Here is a 20,163-nt window from a genome sequence, read left to right as displayed (position 1 = left end):
ATAATTACATATTGTTTTTGTGATTAATCAGTATGCTTTAATTATGTTCAATTTGTAACAATGAAATTGGGGGTCACCACAACATGAGGAACTGTATTAAAGGGTCACGGCATTAGGAAGGTTGAGAACCACTGCCTTAGGGCACATATAAGAATCAACCAACAAATGCACAAACAAGTGCGATAACAACAAATCTCCCCCCACTTCCCTTTCTCTCTGTCTAATAATCAATCAATAAATAAAAAATCTTGACTCCAAAAGTCCTGAAAGAAAGGGTCTATTGCCCAGCTGGTGTGGCTCAGTGGTTGAGCATCGACCTATGAACCAAGAGGTCACAGTTTGATTCCCGGTCAGGGCTCAACCACTGAGCCACAGCGGCCAGGCTAAGTGTAACCCTTTTGAGTTGTTTTTCTTATGTATGGTTTAAGATAAGGTTCCCATTTCATTCTTTTGCATTTGGACACCCAGTTTTCCCAACACTATTTGTTGAAGAGGCTGTCCTTTCTCCGTTGTGTGTTCGTGTCTCCCTCAGCTAGTTTCTGGAGTTCTCACAGTTTCTATATTGTGGTTGAATCAGTGTGTCCTTGGGGAGAAAGAGGATCCAGGGCTTCCTGATCATCTTGTTGACGTCACCTCTCAGTTGGTGTATCTTTTCACATCCTTTTATTTTTTTCATCTATTTTTGTCTTTATACTTGAAGTGCATTTTATAGGCAACATATAGTCAATTTTGCTTTTTAATTTGGCCATTTTTGTATTTTAATTGGAGTCTATGGACTATTTAATGTTGACGATTGAAATAGTTAAATTTAATTTTACCATATTGCAATTTGATTTCTTTTTGCCCATTTGTCATTTGTTTTTGTTTTTATTGATTTTTTTTTTTTTAAAGAGAGAGGAAGAGAGAGGGAGAGACATAGATCAGCTGCCTCCTGCATGCCCCCTACTGGGGATCAAGCCTCAACTAGGCATGTGCCCTGACTGGGAATCGAACCCGGTGACCTATGGTGAATGGGATGACAATCAACAGAGCCACACCAGCCTGCGCTGTTCTTTGTTTTCCTTTTTTTTCTTTTTTAGAAGTGAAAATTTATTTTTTTCCAAGAAAAACGATTTTAAATATAAAAATGTTACATGCAATAAACATTAATATCTCAAGAAAAACGAATTTAAATGTTACATGCAATAAACACCAATTATTAAAGAAAAAATGATCTTACATGTAATATTACATGCAATAAACATTAATATTTCAAGAATAAAGGGATTTTAGGTATAATAATATTGTCAAAACTGTACTAACATAGTATGATATCACAAAAGTTGTGGGAAATATTAAAAATCTTCAAATAACAGGATTACTTCTATTAGATTCTAAAATATTTCCCCTCCACTGGCTCTATTTTGTTCATCAGTTTATGTTGTTCATTATATTCCAAAAATGAGTGAGGTCATGTCATATTTATCTTTCTCCAACTGGCTTATTTTGCTTAGCATAATGCTCTCCAGGTCCATCCATGCTGTTGCAAATGGTAGGAGTTCCTTCTTTTTTTACAGCAGTGTAGTATTCCATTGTGTAGATGTACCACAATTTTCTAATCCACTCATCTGCTGATGGGCACTTAGGCTGTTTCCAAATCTTAGCTATGGTGAATTGTGCTGCTATGAACATAGGGGTGCATATATCCTTTCTGATTGGTGTTTCTGATTTCTTGGAATATAGTCCTACAAGTGGGATTACTGGGTCAAATGGGAGTTCCATTTTTAACTTTTTGAGGAAATGCCATACAGTTTTCTCCACAGTGGCTGCACCAGTCTGCATTCCTACCAGCAGTGCACGAGGGTTCTTTTTTCTTGTTGTTTTCCTTTCCCTCTTTTTCTGCCTTCTTTTGAATTTTTTTTTTTCTGATTCTATTTTATCTTCTGTTTTGACTTCTGGCTACAAGTTTTTTATGTTAGTGATTTTCTTAGGGTTTACCATATACATTATTAACATCACAATCTATTCCTAGATAACATACCACTTTACATATTAAGAACTTTACAATAACATACTTCTATTTTCCCCTCCTGAACTTTGAGTTTGCTGTCATGTTCTAATTTTAAATATGTGTAAACTCCAAACTATGTTATTTTTGCTTAAACAATTATCTTTTTAAAAGAATAAAGTAGTAAGAAGACCAAACAAGTCATATATTTACCCATGCAGTTACTATTTCTAGTGCTCTTCATTCCTTGGTGTATTCTTTTATAAAAAAAAACAAAACCACTTTATTGATTTTAGAGAGGAAGGGAGAGGGAGAGATAGAAACATTATGATGAAAGAGAATCATTGATCAGCTGCCTCCCGCACACCCCTTACTCGGGATTGAGCCCATAGCCCAGGCTTGTGCCCTTGACCAGAATCTAAACCGGGACGCTCTACCCACTGAGCCAAACCAGCTAGGGCATTCCTTCGTGTATTCTTATTTCCACTTGGCATCACTTTTCTCCTGCCTGAAGGACCTTTCAGATTTCTCCTAGCGTGGATCTGCTGGTGATAATTTTTTAGTCTTTTTATGTCTATAATAATTTTATCATCTTTGTTGCTGAAAACTATTTTTGTTCTAGGCTTAGTTTTCTTCATCACTGCTTTTCAGCAATTTGATTGTGATGATCATATTTCTTATTCTTAGGATTCATTGTGTTCCTTGGCTCTGAAGGCTTACAGTTTTCATTCTAATTGGAAAATGCTTCCACCAGTAATTCTTCAAATAATTTTTCTGTCCCCTACTTTCCTCCTCTGGGAATTCCAATTACACATATATCAGCCTGCCTGAAGTGGTCCCAGAGCACCGTGGTGCTCTGTTCATTTTAAAATCTTGTTTCTGCGTTTCATTTTGGACAGTTCCTACTGCCGTTGCCAAGTTCACTAATCGTTCCTATTGCAATGCCTAATCTGCTGTCATTGCCATTGAGAGTACTATTTTTCCATCTCACACATTGTAGTTTTTGCAAGTTTGATTTGGGTCTTATTTCCGTTACATGTTTTTACTAGGTTTTGGTATGTATGGTTTTGATGCCCTCTGGTAATTATAACCTCTGTGTTAGCCCTGGGTGGATTATTTTCTTCATTAGGGGTAGTGTTTTCTGCCTTTCTGCAGAACTGGATGTTAGAAACCGTGAAATTTACCTTTGTAAGTGCTTCATATTTTAATAATCCTGTAATATTCTTGAGCTTTGTTCCAAGGTGTAATAGCATTGTCTAAAAAACACACAAAGCAATGTATGTACCTTAATTAAAAAACACTTTATTGCTTAAAAATGCTCATAATCATCTGAGGTTTCAGCAAGTCATAATCTTTTTGGTATCAATAGACTTGCTTGACATAGGGTTGCCACTAACCATCAATTTGTAAAAAACACATCATCTGCAAAGTACAATAAAGTGAAGTGCAATAAAATGAGGTATACCTATATTCCCCGATACTGAGGCTAAATCCTTCTGTATATCCTACTCAACGCCTTATACATCCCTAGGTTTGTCCAGCTTGGCTGGTGGTCACAGGCAGTATTTCTAGCCTTGTGTCAGCTTTGAGCACTGTTACTTCTGATTTTGGGGGGTGTTTCTTTCCCTGGCCTCAAATAGTTTCCTCACATGCACAACTGATGAAAACTTAAGGGACCCTTGGCTGACCTCGAGTTTTCTCTCTGTGCAATTTTCTCCTTTCTCGTACGCTGTCCTGCCAACTCTGCCTGCGTTCCCCTCTCCTACATCATCCTTTGAAAATTCTCTCAAGGCTGTAATCAGGAAACAATGATAGGGCTCACCTTGATTTTTCCCATCGCTCAGGGATTGTTGTCTCATGCCTAGCATCTTGAAACTCATTATTTTGTATATCTTGTCTAGTTTTTTGATAGTTTTAGGGGTGTGTGTGTGTGTGTGCAGGGTAGGGTGAGAAACAATAAATTAGATCCCTGTTACTCCATCCTTAGTAAAAGCAGAAGTCTTGGAACTATTTGATTTTATTATACAAATTTCCTAATTTCTACATTTCCTCTGAACTTAATTAAAATGACATTTAAAAATTCAACTATGTGTTAAGTTCCAAGCAATAGAAGAAAAATTCTATTTAGTTAAGTGCTCTCCCCCTCCTAGGAGCATGCTGGTGCCTTTCCCTTCCCCCTCTTCTTCACACAGGCCTGCATCTCCTAAACTCTAAGGGTCCCCATGAAACTTGCATCCAGGGGAGCAGTGGGCAGCAACAACTCGTCCTGGGCTAACCCCCTGCACCTGTCCCCAAGGGCCCCTCTCCTTTGACTTCTCAATGAGCCAAAGCAGCTCTGCTGAGGCTCTCCTGTTGTTTCTTCTGTCCTAAACCCTTCCTTATGTCACTGTTCCCAGCTTTAATAAACAGTCTCTCAAAATAAAAGTTATTTCAGGTTTTTAGTGTTTCTCAGGTTTTTTACGCATCTAAGAATTAACTGCAGAGTTTGTTTCAAATGCAGATTTTCATCCCAAAACTCAGATTTTAATTTAGTAGGACTGGGATAGAGTCTAGAAATCTGAAAATTATTGACCAGCTCAGTGACTCTGATAAGAGATGACTATGGAATTAGGCTTGCCCTTACTTCTTGCTTGAACTGGATAAATGGACGATGGGTAAAACACACTGAACATTTTTAGGAGAATAAATGTAGAGGCAAGAACAAGCCAAGGCATTTTGTCTTAGCTTAATGAGATTCAGATCAGAAAAGCCATCCAGGATCAAACTAAAAAACTGGGTATTAGAATCTTGAAACCACCTTTAGTTTAAGAATAGGAGAGTAATAACATAAAAGTGATTTTTAAAGGAATGCTGATTGCTGGGATGAGTTGTAAAGCTGGAAAGCCAAGCAGAAGGTTTAGAATGAAGTGACGAAAATGAACATCAGGGAGGAGGTACTGACAAGAGAAAATAAAATGTCAGAAGACATATGGGTAAAAACGTTGAACTTGCTTTCAGATACCTAAAAATAGGAAGTTAATATTAAATACATTTTTAAAGTATCCATTACAAACATCACAATAACAGCAACAACAACAACAACAAGAATGAGAAGGTTTAGAATGAAGTGACGAAAATGAACATCAGGGAGGAGGTACTGACAAGAGAAAATAAAATGTCAGAAGACATATGGGTAAAAACGTTGAACTTGCTTTCAGATACCTAAAAATAGGAAGTTAATATTAAATACATTTTTAAAGTATCCATTACAAACATCACAATAACAGCAACAACAACAACAACAACAAGAATAAGATTAAAATAATCTTCAACTTGGTTTTTCAGATCTTTACTTGCATGATTCTTGAAACTCCATAGGAGCTCAGTAGCAGTTTGTATTGCCTGGAGGGATTATTAAAAAGAGGTGTTAGTGTCCTAAATCAACACCAGTTCATCAGTCAGTATAAACTGAAAACGGGCATCTGCTATCTTTTGTAAGGTGGACGAAGCAATGTTCACATTCTGTAGCATAGTTTTATTTATATTTCTTCAATCACTGTTTCAACCCATTTTGATTTATTGTCAATGATACCAAGATTCACAATCAAGAGAGAACACCTACTTCTCCAAAGTTACAAATTAGACATTTAGGTTAAAATGCTAAGGGTGTGTTACAGGGAACAGTTCTGGTTGGGGGGCAGGTAGGAGCAAAAAAGTCAGACAAGGCTTCAAGGAAGATGGAGTTTCAATGGGCTTGAAGGACAGATGGGATCTGGAGACATGGAAAATATAAAGTATGGAAGGAGGAAAGAAAAGGCATCTCGCACAAAAATTTCAGAATTTCTTTCATAACAGAAACTGTAAAAAATCTTTCAGTTCATAAAAATGATTAATTTGCTAAATGTTCTAAAAGCAAATCCAAAGGAAGATGACACTTCTATGCATTCATTTCTTACCTTCTTTTAATGGGGTTTTCAGAACAAAATTTTCTTTACTTTCATGAAGAAAAGCCTTTGAAGGATCAAAGCGTCTGATGCCCAGAACTTTATTCAACTCCTCCTGAAGGTTTCTCTCACTTTGCTTTATTTTAGCAAGCTGAGAGCGGAGTTTTGACACCTCCTGTGTAAAAAAAAAAAAAGGTAGACAATAAACAATTATTTAAGATCACGTTGGTAAAATGTGTAACCAATGTTACTGACAAATTCCAAAGTCCCTCAGATATCAAACCAAATGGCAAAAATCACTACTGGATAGAGGCTTTCAGACTACGAAGTTAGCCCGGTCGGCGGGACTCAATTGGTTGGGCATCGTCCTATGCACCCAAAGGTTGCTGGTTCTATTCTTGGTCAGGGCACATGCCCGAGTTGCAGGCTCCATCCCTGGTAGGGGGTGTGCAGGAGACAGCTGATCAATTTTTCACTCCCACACCAATGTTTCTCTCACTTCCTCTCTCTCTAAAATTCAGTATTAAATGCCGAGATCAACTTCCAGCATGAGGACCTGAGGGGCTCCACTGACCTGCTTCCTAGTGAAACTAAACATTAGAAAAAGGCAGAAAGTAGATTAGTGATGGGAGGGAGGAGTGGGTGAGGAGATAGGGAGATAATAGCTAAAGGGTAAGGGGTTTCATTTTGAGGTAATAAAAATGTTCTAAAATTGACTGTGGTGATTGATGGCTGTAGCTATCTGTACATATACTAAAAACCACTGCGTTGTACACATTAATGGTGTGTGAATTATCTATATATATAAAAGCCTAAGTGACCGTTAGGACTGGACAACTGGAGGACCGGCCAGTAGCTATGATGTGCACTGACCACCAAGGGAGCAGATGCTCAATGCAGGAGCTGCCCCCTGGTGGTCAGTGTACTCTGACAGCCAACCTTGCCCACTAGGCCGAGGGACCCCACCCATGCACGAATTCGTGCACCGGGCCTCTAGTATTTCAATAAAGCTGTTAAAAAACTTAAATGCCTAACTAGTTTTGAACACTGCCTATCTTTATAGTATTTACTTACATCAAGGATTTTTCTACTTTACAAATAGAAATGGATATGTAAACCTTTCTGAACCTTTCCAATCATTTTTTAGAGAATGGAAGGGAAGGGGAAAGACAGAGAGAAATAGCGATGTCAGAGAGACACATTGACTTGTTGCCTCCCACACGTGCCCCGGCCAGGGCCAGGAACCGAGCCTGCAACCGAGGTATGTGCCCTTCACCAGAATCGAACCTACAACCCTTCAGTTTGTGGGCTGACACTCTAACCACCGAGCCAAATCGGCTAGGGCTCTAGTAATTTTCAACATACTAATGAAGTAGTTAGAAAATCTGAGAACATTAATACCCATCTGGTCAATACTCTAAAATAAAATAAAATAAATCCTTAATTGTTAGATGGACTATCACTTTTTTCTGATACCAAAGTCCTTCATTTTACTTAAATGTTATAAATAGAATAAAAAATACCCCACCCCAATATCTTCAGTAGGACTGTGTTATTTTACAAACCGATTTGAGTTGGCTATTTTCATCTTTCAATTTCACAACATGCTTGATTTTTTGCTTTAGATTCTGATGGCCCAATAATTTAGCATAAGAATCTCTTAGTTTATTTAGTTGGTCCTGAGCTGCACCATGTTCATTCAACAAAGCCTGTTTCTCTGCTTCAAATGCATCCAGTTGTAGCTGAAAAATAGTTTTTTTTATATAAAGTTAAGACTTAAAACTGTTAAATCTTACTTGTCTATATAAACTATATAGAAGACAAAGTTAAAAGAAAATTTAAAAATGAACAAAAACAGATTTTGTTAACATATTCTCAGAGCTCTCCATAAATGAGACTTTAAAAAAAATTTTGTGTTTTTCATTTCAAAGATCATAAAAACAGGGAAAGAAACAAGAAGACTAGGCTGGCCAGCCTAATTTGTATCAACTGGATCATATTATAACCAGAACTCCTAATCTACTGAAGTGCCAAGATTAGCATTTATCCTTTGGCTATCTTAAGATCAGTGTATTAACTTGAGATACACTGAGAAAGATCATAACAAAATAATTATCACAAATTTACATAGATTAATGATCAAAAGAAACTTCTAAGCTATTAACTTTAAGTCTCTTATTAGGAGGTATTTTCTAGACTATAAAGGCTTTACTAAAATATGTATGCATAATAATTTGACAAAATTTACAAGCCTTCTTTAATAGGAAGTTAAATTGGCACTAGACGCACAGAAAAATGGTCTTTCAGAAAAACCAAGTCACTGTTGTGATAAAGCGAATAACTAAAACAAACATGAGTTAAGTTCAGTCCTATTTGACACACCTGAAAAGGCTTTGTTTTATTATATAGTTCTTCATAAAGGAGACGCCACTTATTCATTTCCTCAGTTAATTCTGCCACTGTATTTTCTTTTCCAGCTTTTCTGTAACAGAAAATTAAATTAAAGACACAGTGTATTCGAAAAAATAAATTGAGGCGTGTGGCACCTGGGTTCTGAAGCGTGATTACCTTGCTTCTTCCTCTTCCAGCTGCTTCTTAAAGTCTTCACCTTGTTGCTTGAGCTGGTTCTCCAAATCACTTATTTTTTGGAGAGAAGAAACTGTGATTTCTTTAATTTCTGCTTCTTTAAGTGCTGCTCTGGTCTGCAGATCTATAAGCATCCTTGGGTTTGAGAGAGAAGAGTCCACTAAACATTTTACAGCCATTTAATTACTTTTTGTTCTTTTCCTTTATTTATTTTTTTAAAATTTAAGGACTTCTTTGAGAACTTTATATTTTTACCTAGATTCTTTTTAAAATATATATTTTTTATTATTGATTTCAGAGGAAGGGAAAGGGAGAGAAATAGAAACATCAATGATGAGAGAGAATCATGGATTGGCTGCCTCCTGCATGCCCCAAACTAGGGATCAAGCCCGAAACCCGGGCATGTTCCCTGACTGGGAGTCCAACAGTGACTTCCTGGTTCATAGGTCGATAGATGCTCAGCCATTGAGCTTCGCCGGCCGGGCTTAACTAAATTCTTTATTTGCAATTTGAATCAACCAAAGCAAGCCATGAAACGAACTACAACTCCCTGCATCACTTGGTAGCTGGCTTTCAACAACATTGTCTTAATGGTTTGAGGGCCACGAGTACGGTTTTATTTTTACTACATACCTTGCATATTCTTGATTTGAGCTCTCAGTTGCCAATATCTGATGCTGAACAACCTCTGTACTTTTCTCGGCCTTGGCCACTTTTTCCTTAAGTGATGAGTTCTCCAGCTTAAGATCTTCTATCTCACTAGCTGTTAATGCTTTATAGCTTATTAACAAGAAGAATAAGTTAACATACACATGACAAATATGTAGCTCATAAATTTATAGTTTATAAAATTTTAGGTAAGGCAAAAAACAATTTCAGTATCTATTTATGCACTTACACAAGTAAGAATCCAGTGTTCTGAGGTCAGTGCTAATGAGCTTATACTGCATAGGCTTTTCATTCAAATAAAAAAAAATCCTACTATGTGCAGGAAGTATGCATACAGAGATTTAAAAAAACCAAAACCAACTACCAAACATAAAAATTACTCTAAAACAAAAATTCTACAATCCCTGCACTTTCTGTCAGAGTTTATGGTCTTGTGGGTAACATAGGAAAATGCCTCTCCAGGTTTTCACAGAATATTTGAAAAAATAAGTATGTAATTAAATTTGTGGTAAGAGTTATAAAGAAAAACTACAGAGCTCCTTAAGCTAATAAAACAGAGTAGACTATATTTTGGTTGGTGATTCAGAAAAGGCCTGAGGAATTCAGTTAAGTTGAGACATGATGGATAAGGAAGATTTTGCCAGGCAGTTAGGGCAAAGTATTTCAGAGGGAAAAGATGCTCAGAGGCAGGTAGACCACAGTGCATGGAAAGATGAGACTGGAGTGCTACTAAAATTGGAATGATACAGAGATTAGCATGGCCCCTGTGCGAGGATGATACACAAATTCCATATTTTCAAGCCAAACAAAGAAACAAAAAGAAAAAAGATGAGCCTGGAGCCTAATAAATAAGAGAGGCAAGAGCAGAAGCTCGTGAGGACTGAGGCCACTCGTCACTGCAGGGCACCATGAGGTTACCTGAGGTCTCTAAGTGTGTGGACTACTCTGGAGACATGTGGAGAATAGACTGGGGAAGGTGCACGGGTGACATATTGGAAGATTAAATACAAGATAATTATCAGTCCCGGTGAGTGAAAAAGGCTTTGATTAAGGAGCTGGCAATGGAAAGATGTGAGATCTCTTTTGGAGGCAGAATTTTATTTTATTTTATTTTATTTTTTAAAAAATATATTTCTTTATTGATTTCAGAGAGGAAGGGAGGAGAGAGAGAAAAACATCAATGATGAGAGAGAACCATTGATTGGCTGCCTCCTACACACCCCACACTGGAGATGGAGCCCGCAACCCAGGCACGTGCCCTTGGCTGGAATCGAACCCGGGACCCTTCAGTCCGCAGGCCGACGCTCTATCCACCGAGCCAAGCCAGGGCTGGAGGCAGAATTTTAAAATTCCAGAAATAGATTAGGTGTTAGGAAAAAGGGAGAGAAAATGATCAAAGATGACACTAAGATTTATGAAATGAGAAGGCAGGAAGCTGTCACTGACTGATATAAAAAAGAATGAGAGACTAGAGGTAGAAAGAGATAGAGAGAAGATCAAGAGTTGTTTTAGACACGTTGCTATTGGAAGATAGTCAGATATCTACTTGGAGATGTCAAGTAGGCAGCTGGGTAGGCGGATACAGAGCTGAATGGAGACGTGTGATCTGAAGGAATAAATTTTAATGGTATTAGCATAGTGATGGTGAGTGGATTCACAGAATGGCTAAGGCACTATCTTTCAAAGTAGCAAGACGGGAAATTCCTTTACAGGATTGAGAACAACACTAAAACTTGCCTAATATAAAATTTATAACTTATATTTCTGCTGTGACCGAAAAATTATAATTAAAATAGATACCTACATATATTAGTACATGATATGTGTGTGCATATGTGTATTATATATAATATATCACATGAAGGAGATCACTAGGAAAGAAGGTACTATTCAATGAATGGACACTAGGCAATTCATTATCCACATGGAAAAACAAAAATAAATTTGATCCCAATATCACTACACACAGAAATCAGTTCTAGGTGAAAAAGTGAAAAGAGAAACTGAAACTTTTAGAAGAAAAACAGGTGACTGTCTTTATGTTATTTGGGGCAGAAAGAAGTTCTTAAATGAGATACAAAAGTGTTCACATAAGAATCTACAAACTTAGCCACATTAAAATCAAAGGGAAATTACTATACATACTAAGACTAACATGCAACACTAAATGCCCATTTATGGTTGGTCATTATGGAATTTAAAGTGATTCCAATAATTTTATTTGTGCAACTGATTTTGTTGTTCAGCTTTTCCTAAGTACCTCTTTCTGCTCTTATTATGTTTGAGAGTACAGGCTCCCAATAAAAATACCTTTCGAATTGAGCAGTAACATTTCCAAGGTTTTGTTCTGCAGTATTACACCTTTCCTGCAAAAGCAGGGTGGCCTGAGTGTGAGCAACATTACTTCCCTCCAGTTCAGCTTCTTTCCTAAAAAAAAGAAACAATGAAAAGATAAACTACTAACTACAATCATTGCCCTAAGAAAGAGGTTAGTATTTACCTTTGACACTCTTGGTGTCAAAGGTGAATCCCAAAGCTTCCTGTTTACATTAGCTACTGGATAGCTTAGATGTAAATTTATGAGCGACTACATCTAAAAGCATGGTTACTATGTAGGACTTCATATTATCTTTCCTGTTCTTTTTTACTTTTGTTGCAATCCTCATTTATTTATTTCCACATTTATCTTCTTATATCACATGTATGTATGTAGTTAAACATTTTTGGGGAAGTAGGATAAAAAGACTCAAATAGAATCTTAATAGCAACAGCTAAGAATGTGAATTGCTAGTTAAAAAGCATTTGTACTGAATAAAATTTAATTTTCTGCGTGTAGACTTTTAAGAAATACTTAGTACAGTTAAAGATACTTTGTTTTAAAAGTTACAGGATTATGTAGATTTATTTTGATTGTATCAATAACCCACATTATAAATTGTTACTCAAAGATTCAACAACTTATTAAATAATATATATTACAAAATGATGATATAATTTTTAGATATGCATATGAGCTTATGAGATCTTTTAAAGAACATTTGGAACTAAAAACTATAAATAAGAAGCATTATTCACTTACAGACTAAGTTTGACACTGAGACAAGATAACGGCTGGTCGAATTCATTCTGTAATGAGTAGGGGACTTAAAAAAATATACACACAGCAGCTAAAAGCAATCAAATCATACTAATGGGTTTATAACAAAATATTATATTTCCTGCCCCCTAGAGGAATCACTTTCAACTATCTTAGTTTTCCTTTTTAGCATAAAATTTCCAGGCTGGAAGAGATGGACCACAGAGACCATCTCATAAAACTATTTTATATATAATGAAGTAGAAAAGTATGGAGATTAAGATTATCTTCCTCAGAGTCACACAGCTAGTAGCAAAATATTTATCTCCTGACCTCTGGACAGTTCTCTGAGTCAGAATAAATGATTGTGTCCACTTTCTTTCTGAAACTGAAATCATCTACTCAGGTACTTAAAGCACCTGTCCCCTGAGACTGGCTGCAATATAGAACAATCCCCTAATTACATTCGGTACTGCTCCTGCAAAAGCAGGTATATATATAAAACCTTGGTGTGCTTTTTAAAATTTTACTTATTTATTTTACTTTATTTTTTAAAACACCATTTTCCCCCTAACTTTTTCTTTTTTTAAATCACTAAGCATTAAAAAAACAACAACAAAAAAACAGAAAAGAAATTAATAACAAAAGTATCCAACAAGAGATACACACAGTTCTAGACATATTACATGTAGGCTCATGTCTAGTCTACCCTAGGAAATTTTATAGTGATGAAATCCCAAGGATTCAAGTAATATAATTATTTTATTTGTAATTTGAACTCAATAGTCAACTTGGACATTTTAATTTAAGTAAATGTAGTGGAGGACACATAACATGATGAAAGCAATATGGAACTGGAGTTAAAAAAAAAAGCATGAGATCTCAGTCTATTTCTAATAATACATTTCTTATTACTTTTATATATATGTTATTTATTTCAGAGATAGTAAGGAAGAGGGAGAGATAGATAGAAACATCAATGATGAGAGAGAATCATTGATCGACTGCCTCCTGCCCCCCCGCCGTACTGGGGATCGAGCCCGAAACCCGGGCATGTGCCCTGACCGGGAATCTAACTGTGACCTCCTGGTTCACAGGTTGACGCCCAACCACTGAGCCATGCCGGCGAGCCATTTCTTATGTTTTAATGTTTCCCAGTTCTAGTTGTTTTTTTTCCCCATTTTGCTTTTTTATTGTTATGTTTGAAGTGTATGTTCTCCTTCAAAACAGGGAATTAAAGATATAACTCACACTATGTAAACTGATGTACACGTATACAAAAATGGAAGTGTGTCTTATTAAAGGGTGGGAAACTTAATTTTGCGGAGTATTTTTCTAAATCTATTATTATTGTAACACTAATGTCCCTTCATTTTTAGAAAATATGAGACTAATTACAGGATCCACAAAATTTTGGTCATTTAAAAAAATTTTATTTTATTGATTTTACAGAGAGGAAGGGAGAGGGATAGAGAGAAACATCAATGAGAAACATTAATCAGCTGCCTCCTGCTCGCGCCCTACTGGGAATTGAGCCAGCAACCAAGGTACATACTCTTGACCAGAATGGAACTCAGGACCCTTCAGTCCACGGACCCACACTCTATCCACTGAGCCAAACTGGTTAGGGCTGGTCATTTTTGAATTAAAACTCTTAAACCACTGGCTTTAAATAAAGAAAGGGCTTGGCTTTTATGTTGGCTGTCATACTTATCTATATGTACATCCTATGCATGTACTTCTCCTTACTTGCAAAATAATTCTAACCTCACCCACTTGCATGATTGATATGAGAATCCTGAGAATGTACTGGAAAAATACTTTGTAAAATCTGAAGTCATATGTGTAAAGTCCTATTAATACAAACCCCTTCAGCTTTTCTTCCAGAAGTTTCAGTTCTTCAGCTCTAGCTTTTGTCTCTTCTTCCAGCTGTTTGACCAACTTTTCAGATTTTTCCTCCTTCTGCTGTAATTTATCTAGCTCATCCAGAGCTTGCTTTAATTCTTCCTCAAATAGATTCTTCTCTTTCATCATGTCCTCTTGAAAAGAACAAAGCTTCTGCTGAAGACTAGATGATAATTCCTACATTCAACAGAAAACCACCAAAATAATTCAAAAGGTTTAAATAATTTAATAATTTATGAGGTTTTATTAAGGACAGAAAAATGTACAGCTAATGAAGTAAGAATATCAAATTCGAGATTCTCAAGGAATTTGAAAAAATATGAAGATATCATATTCACTTTGTCAGGGAGTATATCCTATAACTTGTCAACATTGTGATAAATGTTACTTTAGTCTTTTTCCTATGCAACACATATACACAAACCTACTTCTTGTAAAACTAAAATCATAATTCTACAACTGGCGTTTATAACATATTTTTGTCATATGACATTATATAAAGAGGACTGTGATTTCAATGTTATATGAAAATATTTTAAAGTTATATGAGTACACACCAATAAAAAGATAAATATAAGTAAATCACAATTGTAAAAATTGTTGACATCATCAATAAAGAGAAAATTGCCTTGACTGCTTCCCATCCCAATCTTACTTTTCCCATTGCAGAGATAACCACTACTTTGATATATATGCTTTAAGGTCTTTACTTATTACTTATATAATACTTCTTAAAATATTAAAGATATATACTGTGTATATAAAAGTCATTTAAAAAACACAAAAATGGTTGAGATTTTTAAGTTGGTATATACAGATCTACTTAATTCCTTTAATCTTTGTAGGTTCCTCAACAATACAATATTTATATAATATTGTCCAACTCTCACCAAGGGTCTTTTTTCTATCAAACGTTTAAATTTGTGCCAATCGTATAAGTGAAAAAGAAAAAAAGGATTTCCATTTCTTTGATTACTACTAAGGTAGAACATCTAGTAACTGTTACAGGCTATCTGAATTTCTATTTCTAAGAATTATGTATTTCCATCCTATGCCCATTCTTTCTTAGTGGACTATCTTTTTTCTCATCGATATGCAAAATGTTTTTTATATAATCTGGATTATAAAAAATTGTCACTTTTGTTTCTCATATAATCATATGCTTTTTTTCAACATAACTGTAAATGCCTATGTAGTACTCTAACAAGAGTGGGCTGGTAAAGATCTTTAAACAATTTCCTTAATTTTGCTTTCTCTGTTACTTGTAATTTTTTTCACATTATCAATACGCCTGTGGTAAACATTAAAAAAATGTTTTTGTTGTTTTTTTTTATTTCAGAGAAGAAGGGAGAGAGAGAGAGAGAGAGCAATAGAAACATCAATGATGTGAGAGAATCATCAGTCAGCTGCCTCCTGCATGCCCCCTACTGGGGATTAAGTCTGAAACCCTGGCATGTGCCCTGACCAGACTTGAACCATGACCTCCTGGTTCACAGTTTGACATTCAACCACTGAGCTATACCAGCCAGGCATTAACCCTTTGCAGTTAAATCTGCTGCATAACCATGATTATTTCCTCAGGATAAAATTCTAAAAATAGAATTGGTGGATCACAGGATATATACAATTTTAAGGTGTCCTGACCACAAGGAAATGTATGACATAAAATAAGTACTACTTTTATTTTACATTATAGAAAACTACCTTCTCTTGTTGCAGAAGTGAATCAATTTGCAACTCCTTTTGTTGTAACTCCTTCTCTTGTTGCAGAAGTGAATCAATTTGCAACTCCTTTTGTTGTAACTCCTTTTCATGTTCTTGTTTTTCAAGAATTAACTTCTCTTTTAAGTTTTGCATTTCAGAATTCAGATGTTCATCCCGTTCTCTGTCCCTGCTGATGAGGTCTTCTAGGAAAGAGAAACGTTAACAATGCTGTACACAGATATGAATACTAACTTTGGACCCAGATTCCCATTATATTTCATTATACATACGTTTCATTAACATACATAGCATGTTAACAGAGATCAAGTATTTTCAAAGGGAAAAAAACCCTCTACAGTTTATATCATTACTCTATATATCATATAATAACCCCCCACACCTACTTCTATGTACCTACCAATTTTAAATGGCTACCGAATGGAGAAGTCAAATAATGCAAAATTGTATATATTTACAAGGTAAGCAACATATTAAATAGAATATACATTATAAAAGACTAAATTCTCATAACTAGAACAGAATTTTTTGTTGTTTACATAATTATTTTAAAAAGTTGTTTTTAAACATAGCAGTGCTTTTCTTAAATGCTGTATATAGTACTTAGCTGAAGACAGTAATACTACAAACACTTGAATACCTTTTTCTTTTTCAAGCAGCTGACATTTAGCATTCAGGTCTTTTACTTGTTCAGACAACGTAACAATATTTTCTTCAAGAGACTGCTTAAGGCTTAAAACTTCATAATTCTTCTCTTTCAAATTTTCTTCTAACTGGGCAATGTCTAACTTGTATTTTTCCACTTGATCTGAGGCACAACTGCATTAAAACAAACTATTTTGAAGAGCACATCTATTTAAGCATAGGAAAAATTAACTGAAAAGAGATGAAAATGATGTATTCATCACACTTCAACAAAATGAGGACTGATTTAAAACTACTATTGATATTACCTTATTTCCTCAATGTATTCCAAGAGTTTTTCCGTTTCAGATTTTTCATCAGTCTTTTCTTTCTGTATTGAAACACTAAAAAAAGGGTGTATATATTAATACATACAATGATCACATGATGCTTACTCTGTACCAGATACTGCTGTATCAGGCAGGCTGATGCCAGAGTCTAAACTCTGAACTATTAATTTATGTGACATCTCAAGTTGGCAATTTAATATATGCAAGTAGGAGACCTAAGTTTTTTTTAGGTGAGAAAGCTTTCCAAATATATATCGATAAAAGGGCTGTGATAATGAGAGTCATCATCTACAGCACTCCAAGTGTCAGAAATAATCTTTTTTGTAGCTTTCCTGGCTTCCCCACCCACCACACATACAAAATAGCATCTGTATGCCATAAAGCCTTTGTTCTAAGCTGCCTTATATGCAATTACTTATGTGTTTACCTCCTCTAAACACCTCAATGTAAGCAATGGGCAAAAGACTTAAATAGAGACCTTACAAAAAATATATACAAATGGTCAATAAAAATGTAGTTGACAGTAATAGCATATAAATTAAAACCACAAATGAGATACTACTTCACAGCTACTGGAAGGGGTGAAATCGCACTGACGTCTAATGTTGGTGAGGGTGTGGAACCACTGGAACTATGATACATTGCTAACTGGGAGTGTAAAATGGTTCATCTACTTTGAGTTTTTGAAAATGTTATACATGTACCCTATGTCCCAGGAATTCCACTCCCATTTACTCAAGAGAAATAAAAACATATGTCCACAAAAGGGCATACGTCACAGTCTCATTCATAATAGTCAGAAACTGGAAACCCAAATGTTGATCAACAGGAGAATAGTAGCCCTAACCGGTTTGGCTCAGTGGATAGAGCGTCGGCCTGTAGACTGAAGGGTCCCAGGTTTGATTCCGGTCAAGGGCATGTCTTGGTTGCTGGCACATCCCCAGTAGGGTGTGTGCAGGAGGCAGCTGATCGATGTTTCTCTCTCATCGATGTTTCTAACTCTCTATCCCTCTCCCTTCCTCTCTGTAAAAAAATCAATAAAATATATTAAAAAACAAACAAACAAACAAAAAACCCAGGAGAATAGTTAACAGATGGAGGTTTATACACACATGCATGCAATAATAAATGTGCCCCCAAAAGCCAAACTAATTTATGACAGTGGAAGTCAGAAAGTGGTTGTGGTGTGGGGGGCATTAGCCAGGGAGGAGCAGGAACAGCAGGCATGGAGGAACTTTGTGAAGGGATGGCAGTATTCTCTACCATATTTGGGTGGTGGTTATTCAGGTACATACAACTGTCAAAAGTCATCAAACTGACTACTTGTGATCTGGGTATTTTATTGTATGTCAGTGAGAGCTCAGTAGTAAAGACAAGGCTAGACTTGTGCATTAATCACAGCCTCCTATACCAGTGCTTCTCAATTTGGGTCCACTTCACCACTTCCACAAGATTAGGCTATTAGAAAGCTATCTTGTGAGGCCTCTCCTCATCACTGATACAGAATATGTACACAAGTAATAATAATCGCATATCTTTTCAGCCTAAATTGTTTGGGAATGAGTAAGTCTCAACTATCACTTAGGAAAAGAAATAAGGCAACGAGAGGAGGGCCATGAGGTAAGTATTGTGAGAAGGTTAACATCCCAGGAAAAAATAGCAGATGAGAGCAGTGAATCTGGACTGAATACTTTCTCTTTCCTTTAGGCACTCACAGTTTCCCCTCGAGCTGTGCTACTTTCCCTTGAGACTCTTCCAGATTCTTCTGGGTGGCCTGCAGTTTCACCTCCATGCCTTGTTGTTTGGCCATCATACTCTACACAACAGAAATATGTTGCAGGAAATAAGGAATCGTTCAGATCCACAGAACCAGACACAGCACACTCAGCAAAGGCATCACTCACCCTCATCTTAGTTTCTCTTTTGTTTCTAAGCTTCATCAGCTCAAGGCTTAGAATTCTCAGGTTCTTCTGGTTACTATCTTCAGAAAACTAAGTACAACAAACATGTAAAAGATTCAGAAATATTTTCTGCTAAGTTATATAACAAATCACTGAAGTATTGATTAGTATTGATTAGTACCAGTTACTGGGACTGTTATTTGCCTGCAGTATATTCTAACAGAGCAAACAGCCTTGACAAACCAGGATTACTATTTACACTACTTATTGTTCTTGTCCCTCCTCCTTCATGTGCCTTTCTGGTTTATTTCTGAAAGTAGTTTGGGTGGTCACCTACCTCTTTATACTGGAAAGTTCATTGCAAGGCTCTAAAATAAACTTCTTGGAGGGGATTTCATAAAGGGTGTTTGCTTAACAAAATGCATTTAAATTGCCTGGTCTAGTTTGAAATATGTGAGGGGTACAGAGTCCATCCAAGGCCAACTAAATCAGCTCTTCCTGGATGGGGCCCTTCCTGTTCCCTTTCCCATGGTTAATTCATATGCATCCTCACTCCCTTTGTAAGCAAAGAGCCCAGCACATAGGCTGTGCATCAATGACTCTGAAACTGAACAGTGATTTACAGCCTCCTTCTACTTCTGTAAAAAGTGAAATGACCATGCTAAGACCTATTAGTATTGATAAACACAATTTATTGATTGAACATATTGATTCATTTTGCACTTCATTCCCAAAATGATTTGAGATGGAAGCCGGCTATCATCCTACTCATTATTTCAAAGAAAGATCTTTAGAATGACTTCTAGATGCAAATTCTGCAACTTTGATTAATGTCCTTATTTATGGAGGTTACTTTGAAAGAGGGGGAGAAAGTGTCGGACATTAAAACAAAAAGTAACATGTTTGTTTATAAATTCTCATGCGCTAGGCAACATAATAAAAAAGATACAATAATAATTCCTACTGGAAGTAGCTTAATAGTTAAGGTACATTTAGTGAGGGAAAAAAGACTAAACTAGAGTCTAAAATTCCCCCCAAAAATAGTGTATGAGAAAAAACATGTTTATTACTTATTCAATTGTCAATATTATCATGTGGCCCAAGTACCTTAGATTTGAGTAGCTCGTTAGTCCTGGCTAATTCAGTGAGCTGCTTTTCCAGCGTAGTGTTGCTTGCGGAGAGAGACGTTTTCTCCCTGACTGCAGCGCCGAGCTTTGCTTCCATCTTCTCCAGCTCAGCTTCCAGATCCTGGAGACGCTTGTCCTGAGTACCCCGTTCCTGCAGGAGGACACGAATCTGGATGGAAACAGGTGAGGAATGAATGACTCACAAACACAACGCCAGCGTAACCAGCTGCGACTGGTAATTAAAACATTAAAGTTCTAGGAAAATCTCTTACTGTGACACGATGCTCTGTGTG

At 36.3% G+C, this 20,163-nt stretch overlaps 1 protein-coding gene across 5 annotated transcripts in view; it reads right to left on the bottom strand.

The window, feature by feature from the left end:
* Positions 1–5,264: 5,264 nt before the first annotated feature.
* Positions 5,265–20,163, bottom strand: part of HMMR (hyaluronan-mediated motility receptor (RHAMM)) — a 22,203-nt gene continuing 7,304 nt past the window's right edge. For 4 of the 5 annotated variants that reach the window (XM_014543181.1, XM_014543182.1, XM_005870617.2 and 1 more), the window contains exons 5-18: positions 19,851–20,039; positions 18,747–18,833; positions 18,558–18,658; positions 16,822–16,896; positions 16,509–16,687; positions 15,851–16,053; positions 14,109–14,323; positions 11,476–11,592; positions 9,130–9,276; positions 8,479–8,631; positions 8,293–8,392; positions 7,476–7,652; positions 5,923–6,085; positions 5,265–5,368 (exon numbers count right to left, since the gene is read on the bottom strand). In XM_014543181.1, the coding sequence (XP_014398667.1) occupies positions 5,349–5,368; positions 5,923–6,085; positions 7,476–7,652; positions 8,293–8,392; positions 8,479–8,631; positions 9,130–9,276; positions 11,476–11,592; positions 14,109–14,323; positions 15,851–16,053; positions 16,509–16,687; positions 16,822–16,896; positions 18,558–18,658; positions 18,747–18,833; positions 19,851–20,039 (1,926 nt within the window). In that variant the 3' untranslated portion in view covers positions 5,265–5,348. The remainder of the gene's footprint in view (positions 5,369–5,922; positions 6,086–7,475; positions 7,653–8,292; positions 8,393–8,478; positions 8,632–9,129; positions 9,277–11,475; positions 11,593–14,108; positions 14,324–15,850; positions 16,054–16,508; positions 16,688–16,821; positions 16,897–18,557; positions 18,659–18,746; positions 18,834–19,850; positions 20,040–20,163) is intronic. The other variant, XM_014543183.1, reaches the window with a different exon arrangement.

The sequence above is a fragment of the Myotis brandtii genome, unplaced genomic scaffold (assembly GCF_000412655.1).
Source record: "Myotis brandtii unplaced genomic scaffold, ASM41265v1 scaffold32, whole genome shotgun sequence".
NCBI lineage: Eukaryota > Metazoa > Chordata > Mammalia > Chiroptera > Vespertilionidae > Myotis > Myotis brandtii.
The sequence above is the reverse complement of the archived record's forward strand: the minus strand, read 5'-3'. Positions and strand labels throughout refer to the sequence as shown.